We start from the raw sequence: 27182 nt of genomic DNA on the forward strand, positions 1-27182 counted from the left end.
CAGAGCCTAAGCCTTCTAACTACCGGCCTGAACTTGCCTCCTGTCCTGGGGGTGACTGAATGGGTCACTGTCCCAGGCGCACTGCCACTTCTCAGCTAGGAACCAGGCATCTCTGGCAGGCACCGCCAGAGTCTCTTCCCCCGCAACTGGGAAAAAGGAGGATCCTGTGAAGAAGGAGGCAACAGGGGACCAGGGGGCGGGGACGGTGGGGGAGCTGGAGTCTAGGCCCCGCCCTCCCTGGGCTTTCCGGCTCCTCTTCTGATTGGCGGGTCTGTGCAGCGAGCGTCTCCATTGGCTCTCTTGCAGCCGTTGGGATTTGAACTCCACGTTTGTGGCTTTGCCCGCCGGGCTACGGTCTCCGAGGCGGGTTTTTGCCTCCGCCTGACTGGCATTGGCTGGTTTCTCTGCCCGCCGGTGTGCTGCCTCGCTGATTGGTGCGTATTGTCCCCACGGTGGCTTTCCCTTAATTTCAGCTCCACAACCCGAGTTGGAGGAACGGCGGGTGAAGTTCTCCCGTAAGGTGTGGTGGTCAGGGGGAGCGGGGAAGGAGAGGCCGGGAAAATTGGGTACTGGCCAGTATGACGCGGGTTTTAGCCTGGGAGGTCTAGCAGTCCTTGTGGTACGTCGTGGTAGAAACAGTCTCGCAGATCCGCAAGGGAATTGGGGCAAATCGCTTAACCTTTCTTAGCCTCAATTTCCTCATCTGCAGATTGAGCTGTATTATTATGCACTCCATGAGACTGGCGTTTGGAGGATTAGATCAGATACGACACATTCTTATAGCCTAACAGAACGTGGCACGGAGTAAACAAATAATAGTTAATGCTCTTCCGTTCTGGAGCCAGGAAGTCCATTATCCCATCCTGGGCCACTGTTCTGGGTTCAAATGACACATTCTCCCTATACTTAAGAAGCTTTGCCCGTTAAAACAGAATTAATAATGCTACCTTAACGCATCGATATGCCACTTTACAATTATTTAAACACTTTCATACCCCTTGACTCATTTCATCCTCAGGGCAACTTTGTAATCAGAGATCAGTAACCTTGTTTTACAGATGAGGCACAGGGAACTAAGTGACATGACCAACTTGTATCAGAGTCACAACTGGAATTAGTTTCTAGCCCAGGGTTTATCTCACACCCTCTAAGATAATGTTATTAGCTTGATGTAAGACTGAAAAGCATTATATATTGGAGGAAAGGAATAATAGAACCAGACAAAAAGACAACCCTTAGATGTAGACCCTGACTTACTTACTGTTTGGCTTCCAGCCCTGTGAGCCTGTGGAGAAAGATGTCTCCCCGGCCGTATGAGTTCCATCTGCCCTTATCTCCAGAAGAATTGTTGAAAAGTGGAGGGGTGAATCAGTATGTCGTGCAAGAGGTGCTGTCCATCAGACATCTCCCATCGCACCTTAGAGGTAAGACTCCCCTAGCTGCCACTGTGCCTGGCACTTCAGAACAGCCTTCCCACGTGGAGTTACATCTTCTGTCTGTTCTGTTACACCACTGAGCTCCATGAGAGCAAGGATCGTGTCTTTCCTGCCCTTGCTGTTTTCTCCCTAGTGTTGCATTGCATGAAGAATATATTCATTGATCGCCTTCTCTAGATTACTTAGTAAACACTCTTGGTGTATATGTTACTCTTTGGGGAAAATTTTATTTTAGGTCTTTACTTCTTACCGTAGGCCAAAATGAAGTCCTGGTGGTTTTAAGAGTTGTGGGAGAAGATAGCTTTCTCAGAATGTCTGGGACTTGACCTGTTTCAGGTAATACTTTTTTAGAGTCTAGAGCTTGTTTCCAAGAGTTGCAATAATGGGAAAAAGTGTATTATATACATAGAGTTGCAACACTGTATCATATATATACAGTGCTGTTGAAACCTATAGATAATGAAGAACAATTCAGGCATTATCAAGATGACCCCATTCATAATGTCACTGTACTTATTGGAAGTGTCTTGTATCAGTTAGGTTGCTTTGGAGAGTTACAGAGTAGAGATTAAAAGACTATGGAGTTGGGCTGCCCAGATTTGAATCCTGGCTCCAACACTCTGACCTCACACAGTTACTTATTCTCTCTGTGCCTTGGTTTCCTCATCTGTAAAGATAGGGGTAATAACCTACTTTATTATCTCCTAAAACAAGTAGGGTTGATTAATTATCAAGCAGTGTGATGATATAACTCCAGCTTGTCTCCTCTTGGCCTTCCCCTATTGTTGCCAGATGACAGCTCCTTGTTCTGATGCACAGAGGTAGAAAAAGGGATTTTCTTCCTTGTGCTTTTTCTTCTTGTTTTAAAACTATCAGAAGCTTCCCAACAGACTTAGCCAGGATTGGATCATGTGCCTATTTCCCTAAATAATTACTAGTAAGGGAAATGGAATTGCCCAGATTGGATATATTGATCAAGATTGTTACCTAGAAGCATGCCTAAACCTGAACATATCACCATTTGGTAAGCAAGGAAGAGGGCAAGGAGTGGAGGGTGACTGATGGGTGACCAACTGACAGTGCCCACAGACTGTTCTTTCCCTACTGCGTGGATCTGTGCAGCATCAATGGCACGACCTGTACCCTACAGCAAACTGTTCTTCAGTTATCATTATGAATTACTCTTTTAAATGGATGATCACACTCTTTAAGAGTCCTTTTCGTAACAATTGCATTGCTTTTGGTATTTAGAACCCTACATACAAGCTCTACTATAAATATACAAGATCAGATTGTTTAATGTGTTCAGGTACTTGCTGAAGAGATTCTATGTGCCAGGCACTGTTCTAGGCACTGAGGATACAAGAGTAAATAAAACAGATAAGATGACAAAGTTCTTTCTCTCAAGGCTTTCAACAAGTAATAAATAAATATGGAGTGTGTCAGATAGATTTAAGTGCCAAGGAGAAAAATAAAGCAAGATGAAAAAATCATGGTGTGCCTGGATATGCCTGGCATTTTATGTTGGATAATCAGAAGGCTTGCTGATGGTGACATTTGAGCAGAGACCTTGAAAGTGAGGAAGTAGACTCTGCAGGTTCTCAAGGAAGGGCATTCCAAGCAGACAGAAGAGCCAGTGCTGGGGCTCCGAGGAGGGCAAATGTCAATGTGGGAGGAGTGGAGCAAGCTAGGAGAAAAGAGGTCAGTTGTGAAGTGGTGCAGAGTACTCCAGAGTCTTGCTCCTCAGAGTGTGGTCTTCAGACCAGCAGTATTAGTATTATGATTTAGGAGCCTATGAGAAATGCAGGATGAAGACTCATCCCCAAACTACTGAATCAGAAAATCCACTTTTTAAGAACATCCCCAAGGCACTCAGATGTGTTTAAGTTGGAGAAGCACTGATCTAGGAAGTTGTAGGTCATGGTAAAGACTTTAGCTTCAGAGAGGGTGTGCTTGAACGCCATTGGGTTTTGAGTGCAGGAGTGACATGGTCTGACATTTTAAAAGTATCACTATCTACTGTGTTGAGCCGAGACTGTAAGGGGCAAGGGAAGAAGCAGGGGACTAATTAAGAGGTTAATGAACTGATGCCAGGTCACTTGCCTGGGTAATAGCAGTGGAGATGATTAAGTTAGGTTCTGAGTAAATTTTGAAAGTAGAGCCATCAGGATTGTTGATGGATTGGATTGGATTTACAGAGTTAGAGAAAGAAGAATCTGGGATGATCACAAGGCTTTTTGACTTCAGCAACTAGAAAAGTGGGTTGTCATTTACTGAGGTGGGGTTGAGTGAGAGGAGCAGATTTAGACTGTGGGTTATGTGATTGTGGAGTTCAGGGGGAGGTGCCAGCTAATGACACACATTTGGGATTTAGTCTTCAGCACATAGAAGATGTTTAAATGAGATTGGAGAGAGTATAGATGAAGAAGAAAAGCAATGTGAAGACATAAGACCTAAAATAGTTCAACATTTAGAAGCTGGGAAGGTGAGAAAGAAGCAGTAGAAGAAACTAAGGACCAGTCACTGAGACAGAAAGTGAACAAAGGGGCTAAATGGAAGCTAAATTAAGAGAACATTTCAAAAAAGAGAGCTCAGCTGCAGATTTAATTGCAGAACTTAGCGACGTGGCAATTGCTAGTAACCTTAATGAACACTGTCTCAGAGTGGTGGGGTCAGACGCCTGATTGGAATAGGTTTATGAGACAATGGAAGGAGAGGGGTTAGAGATGGTGAGTTTAGATAACTCTTCCTGGTTGCTTTGCTTTAAGGAGTAGCAGATAAATGGGGTGGTAGCTAGAGGGGGAAGTAGAGTCAAGGGAGGACTTTTTTTTTTTTTATAAAATGGACAACATTACATGTGTATATGCTGAATGGGAATAATCAGAGAGAGGGGAAATCTGGTGATGCTGGAGGGACAGGGAACAACTGTTGGAGCAGTATCCTTTAGGGGGTAAGAGAGCATGTGATCTGGCACTTGAGGGGTGGGGAGATGGTTTTATTAGAGCATGGACAGTTCATCCTCAGTAGCAAAAGATCAGGCAGAGTATATGGGGGCAGGTGCAGGTAATGCCATTACATACAGAGCTTGAGCAGTTAGAGGTTCTTTTCTTTCTGATTCTGTTTTCTCAGTAAGATAGAAAGTGAAGCCTTTAACTGAGGGTGAGTTGGGGAAGAAAGGTCTTGATGTTATGAGGCAAGAAAAGGTGTGAGATAACTGCCCAGAAGAAAACAAATAGGCCTGGAAACTCGTAATAGGCTTACTAAGAAATACTGAGGGTGCACTTGAGGTCGTAAGTTTAAGGGGAGAATAGTCAGCATGGTTGTGTGTTTTTTCAAGCCACTTTTATTTGTGTGGTTACGTGAATACAGTGAGCAGTCAGTTGGATTTAATCCAGATTTACTGGGGGAGTAAATGTGTTACTAATTAGTGGGAAAAATTAGAAACATAATGTCAACAATAGGGGAATAGTAAGTTAAGTTACATTCAATGGAATGTTATGCACCGTTAAAAAACTATCACAAAGGTTTTTAGTATCTTTATTGTAATATTAAGTTTTAAAAAGTGTAACAGGGAGGTGAACATGTGATATGACCTTAGCAATAGAAATAGTATGCGAAGAAAATAAACTGGAAAAAATTAGCCAAATGTTAACAGTGCTTGTTTCTTTCTCATTTTCACTTTTCTGTATTTTCTAGATTACAGAAGGAGGTTTGTAAAAGTGGGAAATAGACTGCACATGCTCAGTTACATTGTGTGCTAAGTATTGTCCTGACTGCTTCACATAGATCATCTCACTTAATCTTTATGAAAAATTCTAAAAAGCCCTGTGGGGTATGATCTGTTATTATTCCCAGTTTACCGAAGGGGAAACTTGTGACTTGGTAAGCTGAGTAGCTTAGCCTAGTAAATCTTCAAGCCAAATGTAACCTAAACAGTGTGATTAGACTAGATCAGTGGGTAATGCTTCAGAGAAGTAAAGAAGGATGTGAACGGACAGAATCGCTGGATGCAATAAAAAATAGGTAATGGGTGATCTTTGAGAGAATAGCTGTTGGATTGGGAAATCTCAGAAACTAGGCTTCAGGGAGTTGAGAAAGATTAGACAAAATTTTAAAGGGATATGGGAACAAAGTCAAATGAAAGGCATTGAGCGTTTTTGTTTTGTTTTAAAAGGAGAGGGGCCTAAGTATGTTGGCAGGAAAAGAGCATTCCCTGGAAAGGATAAAACCAGAGGTGGAAGAGAGGAGATAAGTCTTTGGGGGCAGTGAGACGGGTTAGCTTTAGAAGAGAAAATCTTTTCACTTGAGACTGAGGCAAAGAATGGGAAGATGGTGGCAGAATGATTTGTTGGTGGGGAGGTGCGATTGCATGAGGGAGCCCATGCTTTGGGTCTCATTCTTTCTGGTAAAGTAGAAAGCAGTCATCTACTAAAGGAAGAGCGGCAAAGGGTAAGGAAAAGTATAAAGAAAGGGCAGAACATGCTATGAGTATAGCACTCAGCAGTCAGTAGGAACTGGAGGAATAAAATAGCTTGCTAAACATCACAAAGAACCAGGTTGTAGCTGAGCAACATGACACTATAACACGATGAGTCAGGTCAGTGCCAGTGGTGATAACGGAGTATGAGGTTCTAGCTTTACTTTGCAGGCAAACCAGCTCAGTCTTGCAGAAAAGAAGAATTTGGTGGAATTCTTTCCCTCTGCACCCACAGAAAGAGCAGGTGTACAACTTGGTTCAAAAATTACCTGACTTCATGCTGCCTTGCTACTCTTGCATTCTTCTAAGGCATAATTAGACATGACTCCCCTTTATACTGAAATTTTTGTCTAGAAGCAGTACCATCAGGATGAAAAGAGCACTGAGTTTGAGAATCAAAAAATGCTGGGTTTTCAAAATGTAATACAAGTACAGACGTCCCCCTACTAGATGGTTCAACTTAATGATTTTTCAGCTTTACAGATGGTGCTAAAGTGATACGCATTCGGTAGAAACCATATGTGGAGTGTTGAATTTTGATCTCTTCCTGGGCTTGTGACGTGCAGCAGGTGCTCTCGTGGTGCTGGGCGGCGGCAGCGAGCACAGCCCCCAGGCAGCCACACGACCACGAGGGCAAACACCTGACACACTCAGCGTCTGTGCCCAGACAGCCGTTCTGGTTTTCACTTTCAGTGCAGCCTTCAATAAATTATGAGAAATATTCAACACTTTATTATGAAATAGGCTTTGTGTTCGAGGATTTTGCCCAACTGTAGGCTAATGAGCATGTTTAAGGTAGGTGAGGCTAAACTATGATGTTCGGTAGGTTAGGTGTATTAAATGCATTTTTGACTCACAGTGTTTACAGCGAGTTTTTTGAGACATAACCCCATGGTAAATCAAGGAAGATCTGTGGTAACAAATTAACCCAAGTGTATTACAAATGTCTGGCATAATCACACTAAATAAGAAAATAACTAACCTAAATAACTATGCAACACAGTATTTTGAATGTATACTGTATACAAAGAACTTTACACAATTAGCAAATGGTAGTTAGTAAGTTTATTTTTTGTTTTGTTTTGGGATTTTTTGGGGGGTAAGTAATTAGGTTTATTTATTTATTTAAATGGCGATTCTGGGGATTGAATCCAGGACCTTGTGCATGTTAAACAGGCACTCTACCGCTGAGCTGTATACCCTTCCCTCTAGTAAATTTGTTTTTAAAGGGGTGTTAGTTAGCAATTCTGAAACTGCCTTATGTGTGTACTAGGATTAAGCAAATATATATATGAACTTATATTTTTAATATATACACAGATAAAAACAGTTATGGGGGGTGTGTGCGTGTGTGTGTGTGCCTACGTATATGTATATCCTGCTTTTCCCTCCTGACAGGGTCTAAAACCTCCAACGGCAGTGATATTAACTAGTCCCTGGAACTTGGTTTCTACATACCATTCTCCCATAAAAGAAACTATGACCCCATTGAGAATGGTTGATTCCAGGACTGAGCCAGGCAAGGTACAAGATGAGCCTGGAACATCTTGTGGTCCAAGAAAGTAAGAGAGCAAAAGTGAGGGGAGCATGTCAGAGACACAGGCCAAGTTGAAGGTGCTCCCAGTGGTCAAGTGTAGGACAATCTGAGCAACAAAATAAGCACTAATAGGAATGGATTAAAACACAGAATAAGAGAAACTTTCTTGAATCCATTCTGATATAAACAAATAATTGAACAGATAAATGAAAGGAAAGTGACAGCTCATTTTTATAGGGCATTCCCATTAGAAAGTGTGGAAGGAATGATGGAGTTAGAAAAATCACCTTTAGTAAACTCCACAGTAGTAATTGTGGCAGGTAGGAATCATCCATAGATGCCTAGTGGCTGGAACGTGGTGAGAAACAGGATATTTACATAGTTTCAGAGTATCTCCCCACGAGATACTTAGTAGTTGCAAAGGGGAAGATAGTAACTTTGCAGTGGAGACACCTGGCCAGCACTACCAATTGATCAAAGTTAAGGTGGCCAGTAATAAGACATTGACATTGTGTACTTCTTGGTATGATGCGTCAGAAGAGCCCAACCTCCATTCCTCGGTGATCTAACCGAAAGTATATGACCTCAGTCTAATCAGGAGAGGATATCAGACAAACCTGAAGGAGGGAGACTGCACAGAGTAAACTGGCAAGGACACTTCAAGGGTCAAGATCATGAAAGACAAAGACTAGAACAGACCAGGGAGGTATGACAAGTAAGTGCATCGTGGTGTCTTAGATTGGCTCCCGGACTGGAGAAAGGGCATACATAGAATAGCGGGCAAAATTCACATAAGGCCTGTAGATTGGTTAATAGCATTGAATCCATGTTCATTTCTTGGTTGAGAATAGATCCTTGTACTGTGGTTATATAAGACATTAACATTATCTGGGTGAATAGTACAGGAACTCTGTTTTTGCCACTTTTGTAATTTCAAAATTAAAAGAAAAAAAAAGATCCTGAGTTTGTGTTCACTACTAAGTTGGACAAGTCACATAGCTACTCTGACATTTAATTTCTTTTCCCATAGAATAGGCATAACACTGTCTGCTTTATCTAGCTCAGAGATGTGGTAAAACGCCAGTAAGGCTTTAACTGTAGAACAGGACAAAGTTGTAAGGTGCGATTATAATTGGTTACACTGAAATGAACTGTCTCCTTTTGTGATTCTACCAGTAAAACTAATTAATTCGATTTTGTGTCATGAATAGAATTTACTGAAAAGGCCACTCTCCTCTGTGTTGATTAATTTCTTTCATCTTTTATAGCATTTCAGGCTGCCTTTCGAGCTCAGGGGCCATTGGCAGTGCTGGAGCATTTTGATACCATCTACAGCATTCTACAGTAAGTGAAGTGCCCCTCTGGTACTTAAAAAAGGACTGGTGACTATTTGCCTTAACTTTGCATGTTAGTCCTGAAGCTCCGAATTATAGCTCACTGATAAATGGTTCTGGGTGCTGATATTTCTACTAATGAGTGTTTACCCCAACTTGCCACCGTATTTATTCAGTTGAGCAGTTTCACATGTATTTTTAAGCATTAGGTTCCCAGGTTCAGTCTGATCTGTTAGGATGGGCTCTACGGGTTCCTGTCTCACCCCCGCACTTTCTTTCCCTCATAGTCACTTTCGAAGTATAGACCCTGGCCTCAAGGAAGATACTCTGGAATTCCTGATAAAAGGTGTTTATGGGTCCGGGGGTAGGGGATGGGAGGTGTTTCTGTTTGCTTGTTTATTGTTCCCTACATTTTATCAGCCAGATGATGATATCAAGGCTGTGGTGATTCAGTTGGTTTGGCTAAGCCTGGGGACCTCTGACCTATTAAGGTCTGTAATCTTGGTGGGCAATACAGAGTTATGTGTGTTCACTGTAAGGGCAGACCAACAATAAATTCTTCCTACCCTCCAACTGCCTCTTCAATAAAGGCAGTTTCTTCTGGTTGCCAGAGAAGCTGGGGTAACTGGAGTGGGAGAGTAGGGATAGGGCACGTTCAGGATGTCAGGGTCAGGGGTCCCAAAGGGCTTAGTTTGTGTTGTGGCCACTGAGAGATGAAACACAGATCTTTGGTAATCTGATGGCTGGAAGTGCTGGGTATTTTGAAGTTGGGGTGTACGAGGAAAGTGAATGAAACTGACCCCAGATTCTGCCTCTCGAAGTGGTATCCCGCCACTCCCAGGAACTTCCCACTGTCTTGGATGATGCAGCTGTGAGCGCATCAGACAGAAGCGCCCACCTAAATGCCCTCAAGATGAACTGCTATGCTCTGGTGCGCCTCTTGGAATCCTTTGAGACCATGACCAGCCAGACTAGTCTCATGGACCTGGACCTTAATGGGAAGGTAATTTGGAGTTCCTGGCTCATTTAATATAGGGTCTGGGGAGATACAGGAATTGGTGGGAAGAAGGGAATTCAATGATTCTGAGAGTCCTTTCTGTCCTTGTGTAAGGTTTATGAGGAGGCACTCAGCAGTAGCACAATATACCCTCTACTGACTAGCAGCTTTTATATTTTGGAATCTATAATGCTTCTGTCTTACCTTGTCTTGACACTGGATAGTTTGAGCACTCAGACTAGTAGATTGTGACCCTCTTTGCATGCTTATTTTTCTCCCAAATGTATCCTTTTTTAGGGTAGGAAAGCCCGGACCAAGGCAGCCCATGGCTTTGACTGGGAAGAAGAGAGGCAACCGATTCTTCAGCTTTTAACACAGCTCCTCCACTTGGACATCCGTCACCTGTGGAACCACTCAATAATTGAAGAGGAGTTTGTCAGGTGAGTAGTTATGATTGCTACCGGTGATACCCAGCTGTGAGGAATGCAGGTTCTGTTGCTAGATATGCTTTTTGAATACATTGTTTCATGGCTAAGTTCTGTCTATGATGCATAGAAATATGCCCGTGACATTGAGTTATTAGGAAGCAGGTAAAGGAGGTTAGAAACTTATGTGAATTTCTCACCTTTAATGCCCATTTATTCATTTATGAAACAGTATTTACTGAGAATCTCCTAGGTGCATGGCTGGTATTATTATAGACACTGAAAACCAGCATTTCTGCCCTCATATATTTTATATTACAGAGCAGAAAACAGTTTTTTAAATAAGTAAACTATATGTTTTATGGTTTATTACTGTGGAGAAAAGTAGTGGTGAGGATGGGAAGTTTGATGCGAGAGGGTTGTGATTTTAAATCAGCCATTCTAGCAAGATCTCTTCAAGATGGTGACATTTGAGCAAAGCCCCAGAGACATTTGAGAGCCCTGAGGATATCTGGAGGAAGAGCAAGGGCAAGGAAAGGAAACAGCAAGTACAAAGGAGGGCAGGTGTCCAGCACATACAAGTAATAGTACTGAGGCCAGGGCTGACAGCTGAGCCAGGGAGGGGTTGGCTGTGAGGCAGGGGGCAGTGAGGAGCCGACTGCAAGTCCTTGTAGGCATCACGGTGACTTTAGCGTTTTCTCAAAGTGAGATGGGGTCACTCGGGGTTCCGAGCAGGGCAGTGAGGTGGTCTGACTTTCCTTTAACAGAGTCATCCTGGCTATTGTGTTGAAACAGACTATGGAGAGAAGGGGAGAAAGCAGGGGACCAGTTAGGAGGCTGTTGTGGTGACTTGGATGAGAGATGACAGTAGCTTAGACCCAACAGGACAGTGGAGACAGGGAGAAGTGGATGCAATCTGTACTTTTTCTCCTTAAGGCAGAACCTATAGGATGAGCTGACAGATAGATGTGTGTGGGGTTTAAGGCAGGGTGCGGTTGAGGATGACTCGCCCAGGGTTTTGTCCAAGCATTTGGAAGAGTAGAGTTGCCAGTAACTGAAATGTGGGGGAGGCTGTGGGGGATGTCTGGGGAGACAGTTGAAGTTCTGCTTTGGACATAGAAAGTTGGAGGTGTCTATTAGACGTCCAGGTAACGTCAGATTCAGGTGTGGAACGTGTACAAAGCTGAAGTACAGGAGAGAGGTCTGAGCTAGAGGTGCACATTTGGGAATAGAATGTGTTTATGTAAGTTGTATTTGTAACCATGAGACTGAATGAGACTAGTAACTCTGTAAGCATAGCTGGAAGAGAGCAGAAGTGCAGGGACTGTACCCTGGGGCACTCCAGCATCAGGAGGGTGAGATGAGGGTGCCAAACTAGCTGAAGAAACTGCGAAGGGAATCGGGCCTCCTGAAAGCATGTTTCAGGGAGAAAGGGGTGGACCAGCTGTGTCAGATGCAGCTGAAGGTGGGGAGGGTATAGCTCAATAGTAGAGTGTGTGCTTAGCATGGACAAGGTTCTGGATTCAATCCCTAGTCCCTCCACTGAAATAAATAAACTAATTAATCCCTCCCCCCAAAAAAAACAGGTGCAGGTGAAAGGTCAATTAAAGTGAGGAAGTCAGTTGGCCATTTAACAATGAGAAGTCATCAGTGATTTTGTCCTATCTTTTATCATATATTCAGGTTTGTGTAGGCGTCATAACTGGTTGAAAGTTGGTCATCTGGAAGGTCGGGGTGCCTCTCTGGGGGGTCAGAAAAGCAAAGCAAAGCAACTCGATGCAGGAGGCAACAGAATAAAGAAAACTGGGGCCACAGAGATAGAATGAATGAGCCAAGCCCCAGTACAATTGATTTCATCATCTGAACTCCTCCTTTCTCAGTTTGGTTACTGGCTGCTGCTACCGCCTCCTGGAGAACCCCACCATTAGTCACCAGAAGAACCGCCCCACGCGGGAAGCCATAACCCGCCTGCTCGGAGTCGCCTTGACACGTTATAACCATATGCTGAGTAAGTTAGCCCTCCCCTGAGCCCCGCCTTGCTCATTTCGCCCATGATTTCTCACACTTCCTGCTTCCACAGGTGCCACTGTGAAGATCATCCAGATGCTGCAGCACTTTGAACACCTGGCATCTGTCCTGGTGGCAGCTGTGAGTCTGTGGGCAACTGACTATGGAGTGAAGAGCATAGTAGGAGAGATTGTGAGGTGACTCTTTCTTCTCTAAGCGTCTCATTCTCGCTTCCCTTGGGGAGACGACAAAGAAAGATTGGAAATACATTCCCTGTGTAACACTGGATCCCTTCAGATGTTAGCTACCAGCTGTACCTTCCCTTCCTGGGAACTGAGTCATTAAGTTAGATTGCCATGGCTGTTTTTTCCCCTGTGTAGAGAGATTGGCCAGAAGTGTCCCCAGGAGCTGAGTCGGGACCCTTCAGGGGCTAAGGGCTTTGCCGCCTTCCTGACAGAACTAGCAGAACGCATCCCAGCCATCCTGATGTCCAGCATGTGCATTTTGCTTGATCATCTGGATGGAGAGGTAGGTGGTCCCCTGGGGATCTTGGCTTTTTCTAGGGATTTTAAGTCTGTTACTGAAAGGCTATTTCTTAACAAGAGGGTAGCTTCCACGTGAAGTCAAGTTGTGTAGGCTGATCACTCTGGCAATTCCTTCCTGCAGAGAAGCAGATGAACTTTACTGAATTGAATAAAGAGCCATATGTTAACCCTGTTTCAATATCACCCTGGTTTTATCCAGGTCTGGTAGGGGAGACGGCAGTTCTACAGCTTAAGTCGAGTAAGAGTGACTTAGCTGTGATTGCATCCTGTCCGAAGCCTCTTGCTGCCGCCCGGGTCTCAGACCCACCCATGTCATCTCTCTCAGTTCTCATCCCTCAGTGTTAACCTGGCTGCTTCCCAGACTGATGCAGGCACTCCTCGGTGAATGTCAAGGACAAAGACAGTCCACTCTTTCATCTATTGCACTTTAACTCATTATGCAAGACCCCGCTCTCTGGCTCCTGGCCTGGCAAAAACTCCAAACCCTGTGTCACATCAGATTCCATAATGGATTTGGTTGGCACCAGGGCTGATTTCTGCTTCTTTGTGTCTCATTCTCTGTCAGTAAGATGTGGGGAGGGGAATGTGAGGGAAAGGTGGCGTTTAGTAGTAAGGATCAAAGGCTCAGATGACAGACATGGTAATTAGAGCTTTTCAAATGTGTGTTGGTGGATAGATGTGATTTCATATTTGCTGCCACCATGGTTACCTGGGTGAGCTTGTGGGGGAAAATTGTACTGGGCTCTTGTTTATTTTGTCCCTGCATTCTCCTCTGAGCAGACAAGGCCCTTCTGGGATTCAGTTTTTTCCAGTGACCTCGGGGTGAATACCTGCTAGGCAGTTGACCAGAAAAAGTCTGACATAAGGAAAGCAAGCTTAACTTTGCCTAAAGGCCTTACCCTTTCTTTGTGCCTGGACAAGCACAAGGGTTTAGGGAAAGGATAGTTAGTATTGGGGTGCAGAGGCCAGTACCAACCTCACTTCCCTCTCAGAATTACATGATGCGGAACGCTGTGCTGTCGGCCATGGCAGAGATGGTGCTGCAGGTTCTGAATGGAGATCAGCTGGAGGTGGTGGCCAGAGACACCCGAGACCAGTTCTTGGACACCTTGCACGCCCATGGCCATGATGTCAACTCCTTTGTGCGGAGCCGTGTTTTGCAACTCTTCACCCGAATCGTCCAGCAGAAGGTGAGCGGCCTTTGGCATGATAAAAGTACATGGTACCCCTCTGTGTACAGGCCGAAGAAAAGAGGGTCAAAGATACCTGTCTCAAAGAGTGTAGAATTCAGGATTTTACTACCAGTAATAGAAGTCTTCCTCTATCAAGGACAGGGGTGCCTGACTCCGTTAAAGGACAATACTGCATCTTAACCACAACAAAGAGTACCCCCGAACTGCTCCTATCCCTAGGAAAGTTTCTTTAGAGTGAGTGGGAGCTCGTGCACAATGTACGTCACGACCATCTGGAGCAGAATGGAAGATGTGGGGTGTGATCACATCCTCTTCCTGCCCCACATAGGCTCTGCCCCTGACGCGTTTCCAGGCAGTGGTGGCCTTAGCAGTGGGGCGCCTGGCAGACAAGTCAGTGCTGGTATGTAAAAATGCCATCCAGCTGCTGGCCAGTTTTCTCGCCAATAATCCCTTTTCCTGCAAGGTAAGTAGGCTTGGTCCACCCAAAAGAGAAGGAATTAAGGGAAACAGATACGAAATTCTGTGACTCAGTGACTTTGATATTCATTTTACCTCTGTAGCTTAGTGATACTGACCTGGCTGGACCACTGCAGAAGGAAACCCAGAAACTGCATGAGATGAGGACCCAGAGGCGAGCTGCAGCTGCCTGTGAGTAGTTACCGCCCGAGACCTCACCCAGACATCCTCTCCCTGCAGCCGGACTCTCAGTGCAGGGGTCTAAGTGAGCCTGTCTCATTCAGCCGCGGTGCTGGACCCAGGGGAGGAGTGGGAAGCCATGCTGCCGGAGGTGAGGGCTGCCCTGCAGCAGCTGCTGACGCTTCCCCAGGAAGCAGAGGAGATCCCTGAGGAAATTGCCGAGTTGGAGACCGCCGGAGATGTGGAAGGACGCATCCGTCGGTTGCTCGCCAAAGCGAGTTACAAGTAGGTGACAGGATGGGATGTTCTCTGGTGGCCTGTTAGGGTTAGAATTCGCCTTTGAGAGACAATTTCTTTAAAATGAACTGCCACCAGGTGATGCTGCCACCAGGTGATGGTAGGTGTTCTCCTTGCAGTAAGAGTCTGAACACCAGGTTTATGCCAGAGGCAAAGTCTGCAATCAAGCATGCCTTTCTACTGTTGCAAATGTTTAAGGAAACTACTAAAACAGCTAAATGCAAATAGTGTTATAATTAAATATGACCAAAATCCTGCTTTATTTGAAGGAGACGTATAAGTATGATTCTAGTTCTATAAAGTAAGTTGCTTAAACTTTCTGGGCCTCAGTTTCATTACCCTTTTTTTTTTTTTTTTTTTAAGTTGATTAGATCGTATGATCTCATGATCTCTAGCAGCTTTCTAATTCCAAAATCTGTAAGCTGATAAATAATGACAGAGTTGCTCAATCATACCTTCATCTTTCAGTCAACCTAGTACGGATCCTAATCTTAGGGAAAAGCGTTTTGTGACTAGAACTTGAGAGCAGCTTGGTGACAAAAGTCTGCTCGCGTTAAACCTCAGCCACGAGTTGTTTGCTTTCCTTCCTGCCTGACCGGGTGGCTCACAGACGGCTGAGGAGAAGGCATGCAGCCGGCTCTCCCATTCCCCGCGGCTCTCTGCTGTCTCGCTTTGCTTCGCTGAAGCATAAGGGAGACTGGTTTTCTGACCGTTCTGCCTCCAGGCATGCTAGTGACCAGTTAGAGAAAGGCTGCTGCTTCTGTTAACGGTATCTCCTCCTCCTCCAGCCTCCTCAGCCGTCGGCGCTGGGTGAGGTTCTTAGTAGTGGAGATTTTTGACTTCCAATTACAAATTTAAACCTATGTTAAACCTTTTTAAAATAACTTTTGAAACAGTTTAATAGCAGCGGTTTTTTGTTATTGATGTTTGTTGAGCAGGAATCTACTTTTTTGAAATTAAACAATACGTTCACATGGTACAAAATTTAAAATTACAACAAGGACATGCCATGAAAAGTCCCTTCCAAACCGACTTGCCGGCCCCTTAGTTCACTTCCCACAGGGAGGCAATGTTAGTCATTATGAAGCCTCCTTCCGGAGGTAGTGCATACATACACAGTCAAACGTATTTTCATTTTTCTTTCTTTTTACACAGGTAACAGGGAATTCTCTACCCACTGACTCACCACCTTGCTTTTTTACTTAACTGTGTGTCTTGGTGGTTTTTAATATCTGTGCATAAATAGCTGCCTCATTTGCTATGGCTCCATCGAATCCTATAATATGGACATGCTATAAATTAACCCATTATCGAAAGTTTATTTTTCCTAAACTGTCTCACAGCAAAGTTTTTTTAAGCAGATGTTTAGCATAGGTTTGTGGTTTTTTAAATTTAAAAAGCCTTCCTTGAGTTTTTTGAAGCCTGTGGTAAGTCTTGTTCAGAGATAGGGAGATGCTTGGAGCTCCCTCTCTTTGTAGGTGCCCCTCAACTTTGTAAGCGTGAGAAGTGTCCCTTTTCTTTGGGGCAGCAGGTCTGGGTTCTTGATGGAATCATGAGGTGGGCTCCCTGACAGAAGGCTGTAGTGACACTCTTATGGGTGCCGACTTGTGACAGGCTGTTCTTTCAGGCAGGCCGTCATTCTCACTCAAGAAGCCGTGGGCCACTTCCAGGAGTCTGAACCCTTCTGTCACATGGACCCAGAGGAGTCAGAGGAGACCAGGTTCCTGAATCTCTTAGGAACTATCTTCAAAGGTAAATTCCTTTTCTTTCTTCAGTCAACAAACAAGATGTTCCAACTAGTATTTATGGACAATTTACTTTATGTCAGACGCTGGCCTGGCTAACAGAACCTGGTGCTGAAAGAGGCCAGAGAGAGCTGGCTGTGCTTGTGCCCTGGCATGGAGGCAGCCCACAGGCCCAGGGCTGATAGTCACGGGGTATGAAAGGGTGTTTCCAAACGAGAGGAGGAGGAATCTTTTTGAGAAATGGACCAAGACATTTTGGAATAAATTCTAAATTTATACCTTCCTATCATAGAAACAAATATCCAGGGGTGTTTGGAGCTGTTGGATATCCCCATATACCTTTGAACAAAAACCATCCTGCGGTTCTCTAACTCCTAGGCCCAGTAGCTTCCACACAGGGGGTGAATCCCCAGGAGACTGCGGGGAACTTGGGCCCAGGAGAGACTGACCGTAAAGACAAGCCCAGTGTGTCAGAGCCTGAGAGACGCAGGGAAGACGATGAGCTGGTGAAGCAGGAGATGCTGGTGCAGTATCTGCAGGACGCCTACAGCTTCTCTCTGAAGATCACAGAGGCCATCGGCATCATCAGCAAGATGATGTATGAACACACAACGACAGGTGTGCCTCTCCGCGCTGGGAGGACCAGTCTTGTCCGTGTTGTATTGATACTTGTCTGCTCCTTTGAAAGGCAGGGAGTCTTTATCTCCATCTGCTTTGTGTAGCCCCAGGGAGCATGTGCCGTTTACCACGGGTACTATTTCACAGTCGGGCATTTAGGGGACACAGCACCAACAGGGGGATGAGGAAGGCCTCCACGTGCACATTGCTACGTCAGGAAGGTTCTTATCCTGAAGTACTTGGGAAAGTTTTGCCAAGCAGATGGGTGACACTTGTGTCTGTCCTCTCAGTGGTACAGGAAGTGATTGAATTCTTTGTGATGGTGTTCCAATTTGGGGTACCCCAGGCCCTGCTTGGGGTGCGCCGCATGCTGCCTCTCATCTGGTCAAAGGAGCCTGGTGTCCGGGAAGCGGTGCTGAACGCCTACCGCCAACTCTACCTCAAACCGAAGGGGGACTCTGCCAGGTGAGCGCTAACCCTTCTGAAGCCAGCTTCTCCCGGGATGTGTCTCGTCTCCTGAAGGGCGGGGGCAGCATCCTTAGAAGGGAGTCCCAAATCCAGAGGCAGTAGGTCTGTAATGGGGCTCCCGATAAAACCCATCCTAAGCACTTATTTGGTGGTTTGTTGTTTACTAAAGTGTAGTTGATGTGCAGTGTTGTGTAAGTTACAGGTGTACAACACTGTGATTCACAGTGTTAAAGGTTTTACTCCATGTATAGTTACCATAAGACATTGGCTGTGTTCCCCATGTTGTACAGCAGAGCCTCACAGTAGTAGCAGCTTATACACGATATTTGTATTTCTTCATCCACTGCCCTGATCGCCCTTTCCCCATTCCCTCTTGCCTACTGGCACCGCTAGTTTATTCTCTGTTTGTCTGTGAATCTAAAGCAGTTGTTTACTATTTGACCCTGTGGTGGGATCGCCCTAATGACCTGTGAGCCAGGCTCAGCTTCTCAGCCTTGTAATGACCCTGATCCCTGCTCTTCCCACAGAGCCAAGGCCCAGGCTTTGATTCAGAATCTCTCTCTGCTGCTAGTGGATGCCTCAGTTGGGACCATTCAGTGTCTTGAGGAAATTGTAAGTCTCCTCCCCTCCACTTACTCATTCAGCAAGCATTAGTGAGTAATTACTGTGTGTTCAGCAATTTACTCAGCCCCAAAAAGAAGTATAAGATTATTTGCTTTCAAGTCTAGTTGGCAGCCAAAAAACAAAAGATTTCTAGAACAATGCAGCAGACAGATTGCTAGGTGCCAGAGTAAATGGCACAGGTCGTGGTTATAGCGGCAATTGTGGTGTAATAATCATGACAGAGCGTGCCAGGCACTGTTCTCAGCACTTTGCTCATATTAACTGGTTTAATCTTCATGACAGCCTTATGAGCTCGTACTGTTATCTGCATTTTACAATGAGAAATCTGAAGCACAGAGAGGTTACAGAACTTAGCTAATTATAGCTAGTTAGTGGCAAAGTTTGAGATTCAAACTCAGGCTTAAAAGTTTCAGAAAACATACTTTGACCGTGTCTGTCATCCTGGAGTGGGGAACAGAGCAGCATGAGGTGGAATAGTTGAGGAAAAAGCTTCCTGAATGTAGCAGGACTTAATTTGGGTCTTGATGAGCAAGATTAGAGACTAAGAAAGGAAGGGAAAACATTTCAGTCAGAAAGCCAAGAGAGAGCTCTGCCTATGCTGTTGGATGACCATTTTGTTCTGGCTCAAAACTGTTATCTGGAAAAGATGGTAAAGCTGGAAATGTGGGGTGGAACTAAATCGGGAAGGTCCCTGGATGACTTGAACCTTGTCAGCCAGCAGCCCCAGCGTTTTAGTTTGGCAGATGTGCTTGGAAGCATTCAGATTATGGGACAAAAGGCAGAAGTGGTGCCAACCACTAGTGCCCACTGGGAGGTGCACCACCGCCGGCCACGTTTTCTCCTCCCTGCAGAAAAGGAGGACCTGGTGGTGGCACCTGGCCTGCTATCTCATAGGGTAGCTGCTGGCCAGCAGCCCAAACAGCAGGTGAAGGAGAGCTGTTTCTAAGCGGCTAGCAGTGCCAGGCGTGATGAAACTGATGTCCGGGGAGACCGTAGCATACGGGGTGGTTGGAGCAGAGGCTGTGGTAGGTGTGTGGTGACGAGGGGCTAGACTTTGGGGTGGGAGGAGAGTCTACAGAACCGCACTTAATGGAAGATGGTTTTAAAAGGAAGACTGGGTAGGTCTAAGTGCTGCTTCACAATTAGGTGGCAGTGAAGTCTGACGCGTACGTGGCTGAGAGTGATGGTGTCTGTTGGCAAAACAAAAGGCAAAGGATGATGGCCTCCGTTTCAGACGTGTGGCATTTGTGGTGACGGCAAGGAGACCCACTAGAAATCTCCAGAGTGGAGTCCAAACTGTAGGTCCACACAAACTCAACAAGGGCATCTGCGATATGTCATTTATATATGATACTGTAAGAAGTGGGATTTTGAAGGCATGAAGGTAGAAGAGTGGTGGAGACGGAAGCACCTCCCCAAAGCCCTGCTTTGCGTCGTGAGCCTCCTCCTTCCTCTCCTGTTCTAAGCATTGCCTTTACCCACCTCAGGTTCTCCGTGTTCTCTCCAGAGAAGGTGGGCCAAGCCTCAGGGGAATTGTTCTTTTTTGGCCTGAACAGTTTTTCTTTTCTCTGCAGCTCTGTGAGTTTGTGCAGAAGGATGAATTGAAACCAGCAGTGACCCAGCTGCTGTGGGAGCGGGCAACTGAGAAGGTCCCCTGCTCGCCTCTGGAGCGCTGTTCCTCTGTCATGCTTCTTGGGATGATGGCACGGTGAGGCTCGGAGCCAGACAGGCAGTGGGATGAGAGGAAGGGAAGATTCCCTTCAGTAATAGCAGTCAGGCCCAGCTGAGCTCTGCACATGCGTCAGCCATCTAAATGGAGAATAAAACAGTGACAGGACCAGCCCAACCGCCCGGCAGAAATAGCGGGGTCATTAGAGCCGAGGGATGCCGAGGGGCCAGCCCTGGGTCAAAGCCTCTGTGGAGCTCCAGGGCCCTGTGTCGGGTGCTGGCTCCTGCCCTCCTTGGCATTGTCCCCCACACAGAGTCAGGTCTGTGAGTGGCTTTAACTCTTTGGCTTCCTCTCCCTAGAGGAAAACCAGAAATTGTGGGAAGCAACTTAGACACACTGGTGAGCATAGGGCTGGATGAGAAGTCTCCACAGGACTACAGGCTGGCCCGACAGGTGTGCCACGCCATCGCCAACATCTCTGACAGGAGGAAGGTATGTGAGGTGGTTACGTCCAAACCAAGGAGAGCGGGGTCCTCCCATCCACCCTCACACACACCTATGTTGTCTTCCCTGCTCTCAACAGCCTTCTCTGGGCAAACGTCACCCTCCCTTCCGGCTGCCTCAGGAACACCGCTTGTTTGAGCGCCTGCAGGAGGTGGTCATAAAAGGTGAGCTACTGGGAGGGGCTCGGGCAGAATAGGGTCCTTTGTCGGCAGTGGGCAACTTCTCCCTTCTCCTGTGCAGGCTTTGTCCACCCAGACCCACTCTGGGTCCCATTCAAAGAGGCCGCAGTGACTCTCACTTACCAGCTGGCAGAGGGCCCCGAGGCGATCTGTGCCCGGATGTTGCAGGGCTGTGCGAAGCAGGCCCTGGAGAAGCTGGGGGAAGAAAGTGCCACCCAGGAGGCCCTGAGTAAGTGGGCAAGGGGGTCAGTGGGCCCGTGGGCAGCAGCCAGCTTCTGCTGCTGTCCCTGCTGGCCAGAAGCCACTGCCACCACCACTTCCTACAGTGACCCCTGACCCCCTCAGCCTGCCTTGTCCCCTTTTTGTCACCCGTGCTGGGCTAGTCACTGCCACCATCCCTCCACTGCCATCTCTGCTTCTTTACCAGGCTTTATAGCACATGAGCAGGGGACCATCAGTACAAACAGGGCACCGGGTCCTATGAGGCTTGATTGTCTTTTTCTCCCTGCCTTCCCTCCCTGCTCCTGCAGAGGACACCCCCATGCTCCCCACTTTCCTGTTGATGAACCTGCTGTCCCTGGCCGGGGACGTGGCCCTGCAGCAGCTGGTGCACTTGGAGCAGGCGGTGAGCGGAGAGCTCTGTCGGCGACGAGTTCTTCGGGAGGAGCAGGAACAGAAGACGAAAGAGCCAAAGGAGAAGGTGAATGGTGCGCCTGGGCGCTGGGGCCCGTGTCCCAAGCATTTCCCAGGTTTGCTTCCTGCCCCCAGATGGTTCACATTTGCCTCTGGGGATCCCTGCTTCTCTTCTGTTGAATGAGCTGGAAACTGCCTCCTTGCTGCTACTGCTCTGGGAAAGATTAGTGAGAGCAAAGATGGATCACCCAGGAAGCAAAGTTTTAGGTAAATCAGAGCGCTGAGTTAGGGACCTTGGCATAAAATACAGGTTCTGCCCAAGGCAGTCTTTGTTAGAACAAGCACATCCCTGCCTTTCCCGGCAGCCTCGGGGGCTGGGCCTGGCACCTGCTGGGACCTTGTGTTCTCTCCACTAGAGGCAGTGATGTCTGGCAGGCGAATAAGACAGAGTCCTGCAGCAGTGGGATAAAGTCTGACCTTCTCTGTGACCTTGAACCGTTGTCTGGCAGGCTCTATTTACTGTACACTGGAAGTTATATACTTCTGTGAGGATGCACTAAGAAGAGATGTAGGATGCTCTGGCAACTTAAAAAACAAGCAGAGGGGACCTAGTTCTTTTCCTGTTTGATTCAAGAGTCCTTCCTCTTTAGATGAGTATGAGAAGTCTGTGAATGGTTTTGCAGAATTTGCCTTTCCCCGGATCCATTCATGGGAAATGAAAGGTAAGCTGGAATCAAAACTGTCTGCTCACCCATGACGCCTGGCTGCTTTCCCATCAGCATACAAGCTCCGAGGCCACCATGGAGGAGGAGATGGGGCTGGTCGGAGCTACCGCTGATGACACGGAGGCAGAACTGATCCGCAGCATCTGTGAGCTGGAGCTGCTGGACGGTGAGAAGCAGTGCTGAGGGACCGCCTCCCCCGCTGACATAGCCTGTCCCAAACCTTGAGTTGTTTTTCCACCAGGCAAACAAACACTGGCTGCCTTTGTTCCACTTCTGCTCAAAGTCTGCAACAACCCTGGTCTCTATAGCAACCCGGAGCTCTCCGCAGCTGCCTCACTTGCCCTGGGCAAGTTCTGTATGATCAGGTGGGCCCTGGGGTTGGGATGGCCTTCTCAGAGGGCATGGGGGATGGGATGGTTTCCCTCATGATCCTCTCTTTGCCCCTAGTGCCACTTTCTGTGACTCCCAGCTTCGTCTTCTGTTCACCGTGCTAGAAAAGTCCTCACTCCCCATTGTTCGATCTAACCTCATGATTGCTACTGGGGATCTGGCCATCCGATTCCCCAACCTGGTGGACCCCTGGACACCACATCTGTATGCTCGGTAAGAGATCCCTCACGACGCCTTAGCAGCCCCTGAAGCTCTGGGAGGCAGTGGTGAAGTCAGCATGCGAATCACCAGAACTGTGTTCCCCAGACCTTACCATTCCTTGAACCTTTGCTTCACACGTGACCTGTGCAGGCCCTGGCTAAGTGTGGCCCCAGAGGGATGGACGCCTCTTGTCTAAAGCCTTGGTTACAGCCTTGGCCTCTTGCCGCAAACCTAGCTTCCAACTCTAGACAGCTTTCTAACTGTTTCTTAAATTGCACATTAAGAAGAGCTCATAGATTCGTGCTGAGGGCCTCCCTGCCAGTATCAGGGTGTAGCCCGTGGTCTTAGTCCCAGTGACTTGAGATTTCACTCCTAGCCTCCGGGACCCCGCTCAGCAAGTGCGGAAAACAGCGGGGCTGGTGATGACCCACCTGATCCTCAAGGACATGGTGAAGGTGAAGGGGCAGGTGAGCGAGATGGCCGTGCTGCTCATCGACCCCGCCCCTCAGATCGCTGCCCTGGCCAAGAATTTCTTCAATGAGCTTTCGCACAAGGTGAGAGTCAGGGAGGCAGCTCCAGGCATGCTGCGGAGGGAACGTGCAGGTCTCCTGCCTCTGACGAGAGTCTCTCTCTTACAGGGCAACGCAATCTATAACCTCCTTCCAGATGTCATCAGCCGCCTGTCAGACCCCGAGGGTGGGGTGGAGGAAGCGCCCTTCCGCACCATCATGAAGTAGAGCTCTGGGGCTCAGGGCACGTTTTCTAGTCCCGCAGGCTTAGGGATCAGACCTGTGTGTGCATCCTGGCTCTGCTGCTCTTTAGCTGTGTGGGCTTCGGCAGTAACCACCTCTTTGTGCCTGTTCCTTCTGCGTAAAATGAGGCCATAAATACTCGCACCTTATTAGTTCTCGAGAAGTTCAACAGAAGCTCCTAACACGCTGGGCAGCCCGTGGTAGTGCTCACTAGATGGTGGCTGCTTTTGTTACAGATTCCCACTCGCAGTGCAAATTCCTCAGGTGGGGGCGGGGGGACCTTCTCGGAGGTGGGGGAGAGGGCGGGAGGGACGTGCCAGGGCCCAGGCCACGGCGCGGAGTCTTCTACTGAGGCAAGAGGAAGACAGGCAGCCGGTGCAGGGGAGAGTCCATGGCTGGCGTCGGGGCGGGTTGGGAGCTGCCCTCGGGAGATGGCCCATCTGCATCTCCCTTCCTGCAGGCAGCTGCTCTCCTACGTCACCAAGGACAAGCAGACAGAGAGCCTGGTGGAGAAGCTGTGCCAGCGCTTCCGCGCGGCCCGGTAAGCTGCCTTCCTGGAGGGCTCTTTGTGCTGAGAGGTAAAGGGTGCCCGGAGCAGCCCGGGGCTGTGGGAGACTGATGAGGGAGGCTGGGCCCTTCCCTCCTGCCCCCGCTGCTCCTCAGGATGCCTTCCCGTCTGCAGGACTGAGCGGCAGTACCGGGACCTGGCCTACTGCGTGTCTCAGCTGCCCCTCACCGAGCGAGGCCTCCGCAAGATGCTGGACAACTTTGACTGCTTCGGAGATAAACTATTGGACGAGTCCATCTTCAGTGCCTTTTTGTCAGTCGTGGGCAGGTTGAGGCGCGGAGCCAAGCCTGAGGGCAAGGTGAACAGTGCCTGCTACATTCCAGCCTCAGTTTGTGCCTGGGTGGTGTTCTGAGTGCCGGGGCTCCCGGTGCCTGACTCATCCCCAGATGATTGCAACCAAGTAACCAGGGTGACATGAGACCAGGCCTCTGTCTCCAATTCTTGATTCTTTGTTTCTTTTTCTCTTTTTTCCGTAGACTTTATTAAGGGCAGTTGCACGTTTAAAGCAAAATTGAATAGAAAGTATAGAGATCTCTGGGCTGACCCTGCCCCCAGGCAGACATAGTCTCCGCAGTTCCCCTCGTCTGGGCCAGAGCACCCAGGCCAGAGCGGGCATTTGTTACTGGCAGTGAACCAGCCCTGACACATCACTGTTGCCCCTGGTTCCCTGGGGGTTCCCTCCAGATGGTGCGTGCACTGTGTTTAGACAAACGTATCCTGACCTGTGTCCACCGCCGTGTCCTTCAGAGGAGTCTCCATGCCCCGAGGAGCCTCTGCTCCCCTATTCACCCCAGGGCCCACACTCATCCTTCTGCTGTCACCACAGCTTTGCCGTTCGCAGAATGTCATATCATGGGAGTCACACAGCGTGTACCCTTCTCAGCTGGGTTCTTTCACTTAGTGATGAGCATTTAAGGTTCCTCCATGTCTTTTCATGGCCTTGTTTCTTTTTAATCACAGAAATAACTGTATTTCCAGGCCTGCTTTTAATCTCTTTTTCCCACCAGGCTATAATAGATGAATTTGAGCAGAAGCTTCGAGCCTGTCACACCAGAGGTTTGGATGCAATGGAGGAACCTGAGATTGGCCCTGGGTGTAGCCAGAGAGCCCCATCAGCCAAGAAACAACCCACTGGTATGTGAGGCAGGCCCTCCTCTCCTCTCAGAGTAGGGGTTCTTTTATTTACTTTATTATCTTTTTTTTTTTTTCTGGACTCATGCCTCTGCCTTTTCTAGTTTCCAAACAAAGGCATCTGGCTTCTGCAGCCTCAGACAATGACTTCGTCACACCTGAGCCCCGCCGTATGACCCGTCGGCATCCAAACACCCAGCAGCAAGTTTCGAAAAAGAAACTCAGAATTGTCTTCTCAAGCGATGAATCCAGCGATGAAGGTACGGTGCTCCCTCGCAGACTTGGTCCAGAATGAGCACAGCTTGCGAGGAGGCTGGCTTTGCGGGGTGTGCCTCTGTGTAGAGGTGTCCCTTCTCCTCCCCGCCCCCTACCCCTCACCCATTTTCCTTCTTGTGCCGTGAGGTCTGAAACTGTTCCATTTATTCTCCAAGATCTATTTTTCACCATCTTTGTAACTCAGCTTTTCCTTATCCCCCCAATTCTTTGAATAGAACTGTCAGCAGAGATGACAGAAGATGAGACACCCAAGAAAGCCACGCCCATCCGCCGAGCATCTGCCCACAGGCACAGGTCCTAGGGCGGCCTTGCCTGTCCCCATCCCTGCTGTGCAGGTGTCTTGTGGGGTGACCTTGAACACCACCCGCTTGTAGAATACTTGTTTGCCCGTCTGCTTGTTTTTTATAACACGTAAGTGATCTTTGTAATGTAAGGCATTGCTCTTAAACGCCTCATGGAACCAAGTGGAGCCGCTTTCACTGGAATATACGTTTGCCAGTCTCCTTGTTTTCTAATGAATAAATGTTTTTATTTACTTTTAGAGGTTTTTCCTAAGCTGTCTTTGTTTCATCTTTCATGTTATCCCAGAGGCAGGCAGCAGGTTGTCAGTCCAGAAGAAGATGAGCCCAGGAGTCTAGGGCCTGACCCGGCATCTGAGCTTCAGGCCCCCTCAGTGCCTCGTCGTTGCCTCCACCTCCCCTGCACACGCAGCAGGATTGCTCCGAGGTGGAGAATTAGGCAGCAGCTAGACTTCAGAGAGGACCTTCTCAATCTGGGGCGATTTTGCCCTCCAGGGGACATTCAATAATGTCTGGAGACTTGTCACAGCCTAGCAGGAAGGGGTGCTCCCAGCAGCTAGTGGGTAGAGGCCAGGGATGTTGCTCAGTATCCTGCTGCACAGGACCCTCCCACCACAAAGAATGATCTGGCCCAGAATGCTGGTTAGTGGTGCTGAGGCTGAGAAACCCTCCCTTCTGCCACAGGCTGGTTTCTTCTGTCCTGCCCCCACCCCAACTTGTACCCCTAACCTCACCTCTGAAGACAGGTGCCCGACCTGGCCAGGCTGCTGTCAGTTCAAGTCATGATCCCCTGCAGCTCTAGACAGTGTCTCTCCAGCCTGTCTACCAGGGGTGCTTCACCGTGTTACAGGGTCTGCAGGAGTCAGCCCCTCAGGCGCAGGCCCTGTCCACCCACCCCTGCTCCCCAAGTCTCTCTGCTGAGTCACCTGAACAGGAGGCAGCGAGGCTGCTGTCATGACAACACTGGTGTCTTTGCTGTCATGACAACACTGGTGTCTTTGCTGTCATGACAACAGCAGACTGGGCCAGTCACGCTCCCTGGGCACTGAGCTTCCTCCTTTCAGCAGAGGACAGTAATGAGAAATGACAAGCATGAGGCAAAGGGGAACATGCCTTGGGTAGCACAGGAGGGTGGAGGGTGGGTACCTAAGGCCCCTCAGGAAAAGTGTTTGCGGTCCTGGGGGAGCCCGAGCAGGAGCGAACAGTAGCAGCAGCGTGTTTCCCCTGCACCTCCCCAGCCAGCTCCTCAGTGTGGCGCCTCCTGCCTCCTCTCACCCTTAGGTGCCCTCTGGCCCTGCTCTCGCTGCTCTTGAAACGTCTGGGCACCAACCATGCAGATGGCTGCTGGCCACAGCCAGCCTTGGATCTGGGGCCCCAAGGAGGGAGGGCAATCCCAGAAAGGGAAGGGACGGTCTGGAGTCGGGGTGCTGGATAGCGTGCTCTCTGCCTTTTAAGCAAAGGTTATCACCAGGCCGGCTAAACTTAGCCACAGGCTTTTCAGCTGGAAAAGGGGGCT

The 27182-nt window shown here is 48.0% G+C and overlaps 1 protein-coding gene and 1 non-coding gene across 5 annotated transcripts; both read left to right on the forward strand.

The window, feature by feature from the left end:
• The first annotated feature begins 208 nt into the window (after positions 1-208).
• Positions 209-25908, forward strand: NCAPD2 (non-SMC condensin I complex subunit D2). Of its 4 annotated transcripts, none has more exons than XM_010990869.3 (32): positions 209-434; positions 1276-1424; positions 8719-8794; positions 9072-9130; positions 9606-9787; positions 10079-10221; positions 12087-12214; positions 12287-12410; positions 12594-12741; positions 13751-13948; positions 14280-14414; positions 14512-14599; positions 14692-14872; positions 16512-16636; positions 17008-17247; positions 17538-17712; positions 18243-18327; positions 19914-20047; positions 20368-20500; positions 20592-20676; positions 20753-20920; positions 21222-21391; positions 22104-22215; positions 22291-22414; positions 22497-22652; positions 23017-23194; positions 23279-23373; positions 23853-23933; positions 24075-24258; positions 24968-25094; positions 25196-25351; positions 25583-25908. In XM_010990869.3, the coding sequence occupies exons 2-32, from the start codon at positions 1298-1300 to the stop codon at positions 25666-25668; spliced, it is 4203 nt and encodes a 1400-aa protein (XP_010989171.1). In that variant the 5' UTR covers positions 209-434; positions 1276-1297; the 3' UTR covers positions 25669-25908. The 4 variants fall into 4 exon arrangements, with proteins under 4 accessions (XP_010989171.1, XP_010989173.1, XP_010989172.1 ...); XM_010990870.3 differs by lacking the exon at positions 209-434 and adding an exon at positions 441-520; XM_064478966.1 differs by lacking the exon at positions 209-434 and adding an exon at positions 501-515.
• LOC116150413 (small nucleolar RNA U85) lies at positions 9204-9529 on the forward strand. Its single transcript, XR_004134174.1, has one exon. It is a non-coding gene; the product is annotated as a small nucleolar RNA U85 (small nucleolar RNA).
• Positions 25909-27182: the final 1274 nt, after the last annotated feature.

The sequence above is a fragment of the Camelus dromedarius genome, chromosome 25 (genome assembly GCF_036321535.1).
Source record: "Camelus dromedarius isolate mCamDro1 chromosome 25, mCamDro1.pat, whole genome shotgun sequence".
Taxonomy (NCBI): domain Eukaryota; kingdom Metazoa; phylum Chordata; class Mammalia; order Artiodactyla; family Camelidae; genus Camelus; species Camelus dromedarius.

Bases quoted from the DNA above. Each gene is read 5' to 3' on its own strand.
- NCAPD2 (XM_010990869.3), top strand. From the start codon at position 1,298: ATGTCTCCCCGGCCGTATGAGTTCCATCTGCCCTTATCTCCAGAAGAA. The intron at 14,415-14,511 runs GTAAGTAGGCTT...TTACCTCTGTAG, and splicing joins ATAATCCCTTTTCCTGCAAG to CTTAGTGATACTGACCTGGC. The intron at 17,248-17,537 runs GTGTGCCTCTCC...CTGTCCTCTCAG, and splicing joins GTATGAACACACAACGACAG to TGGTACAGGAAGTGATTGAA.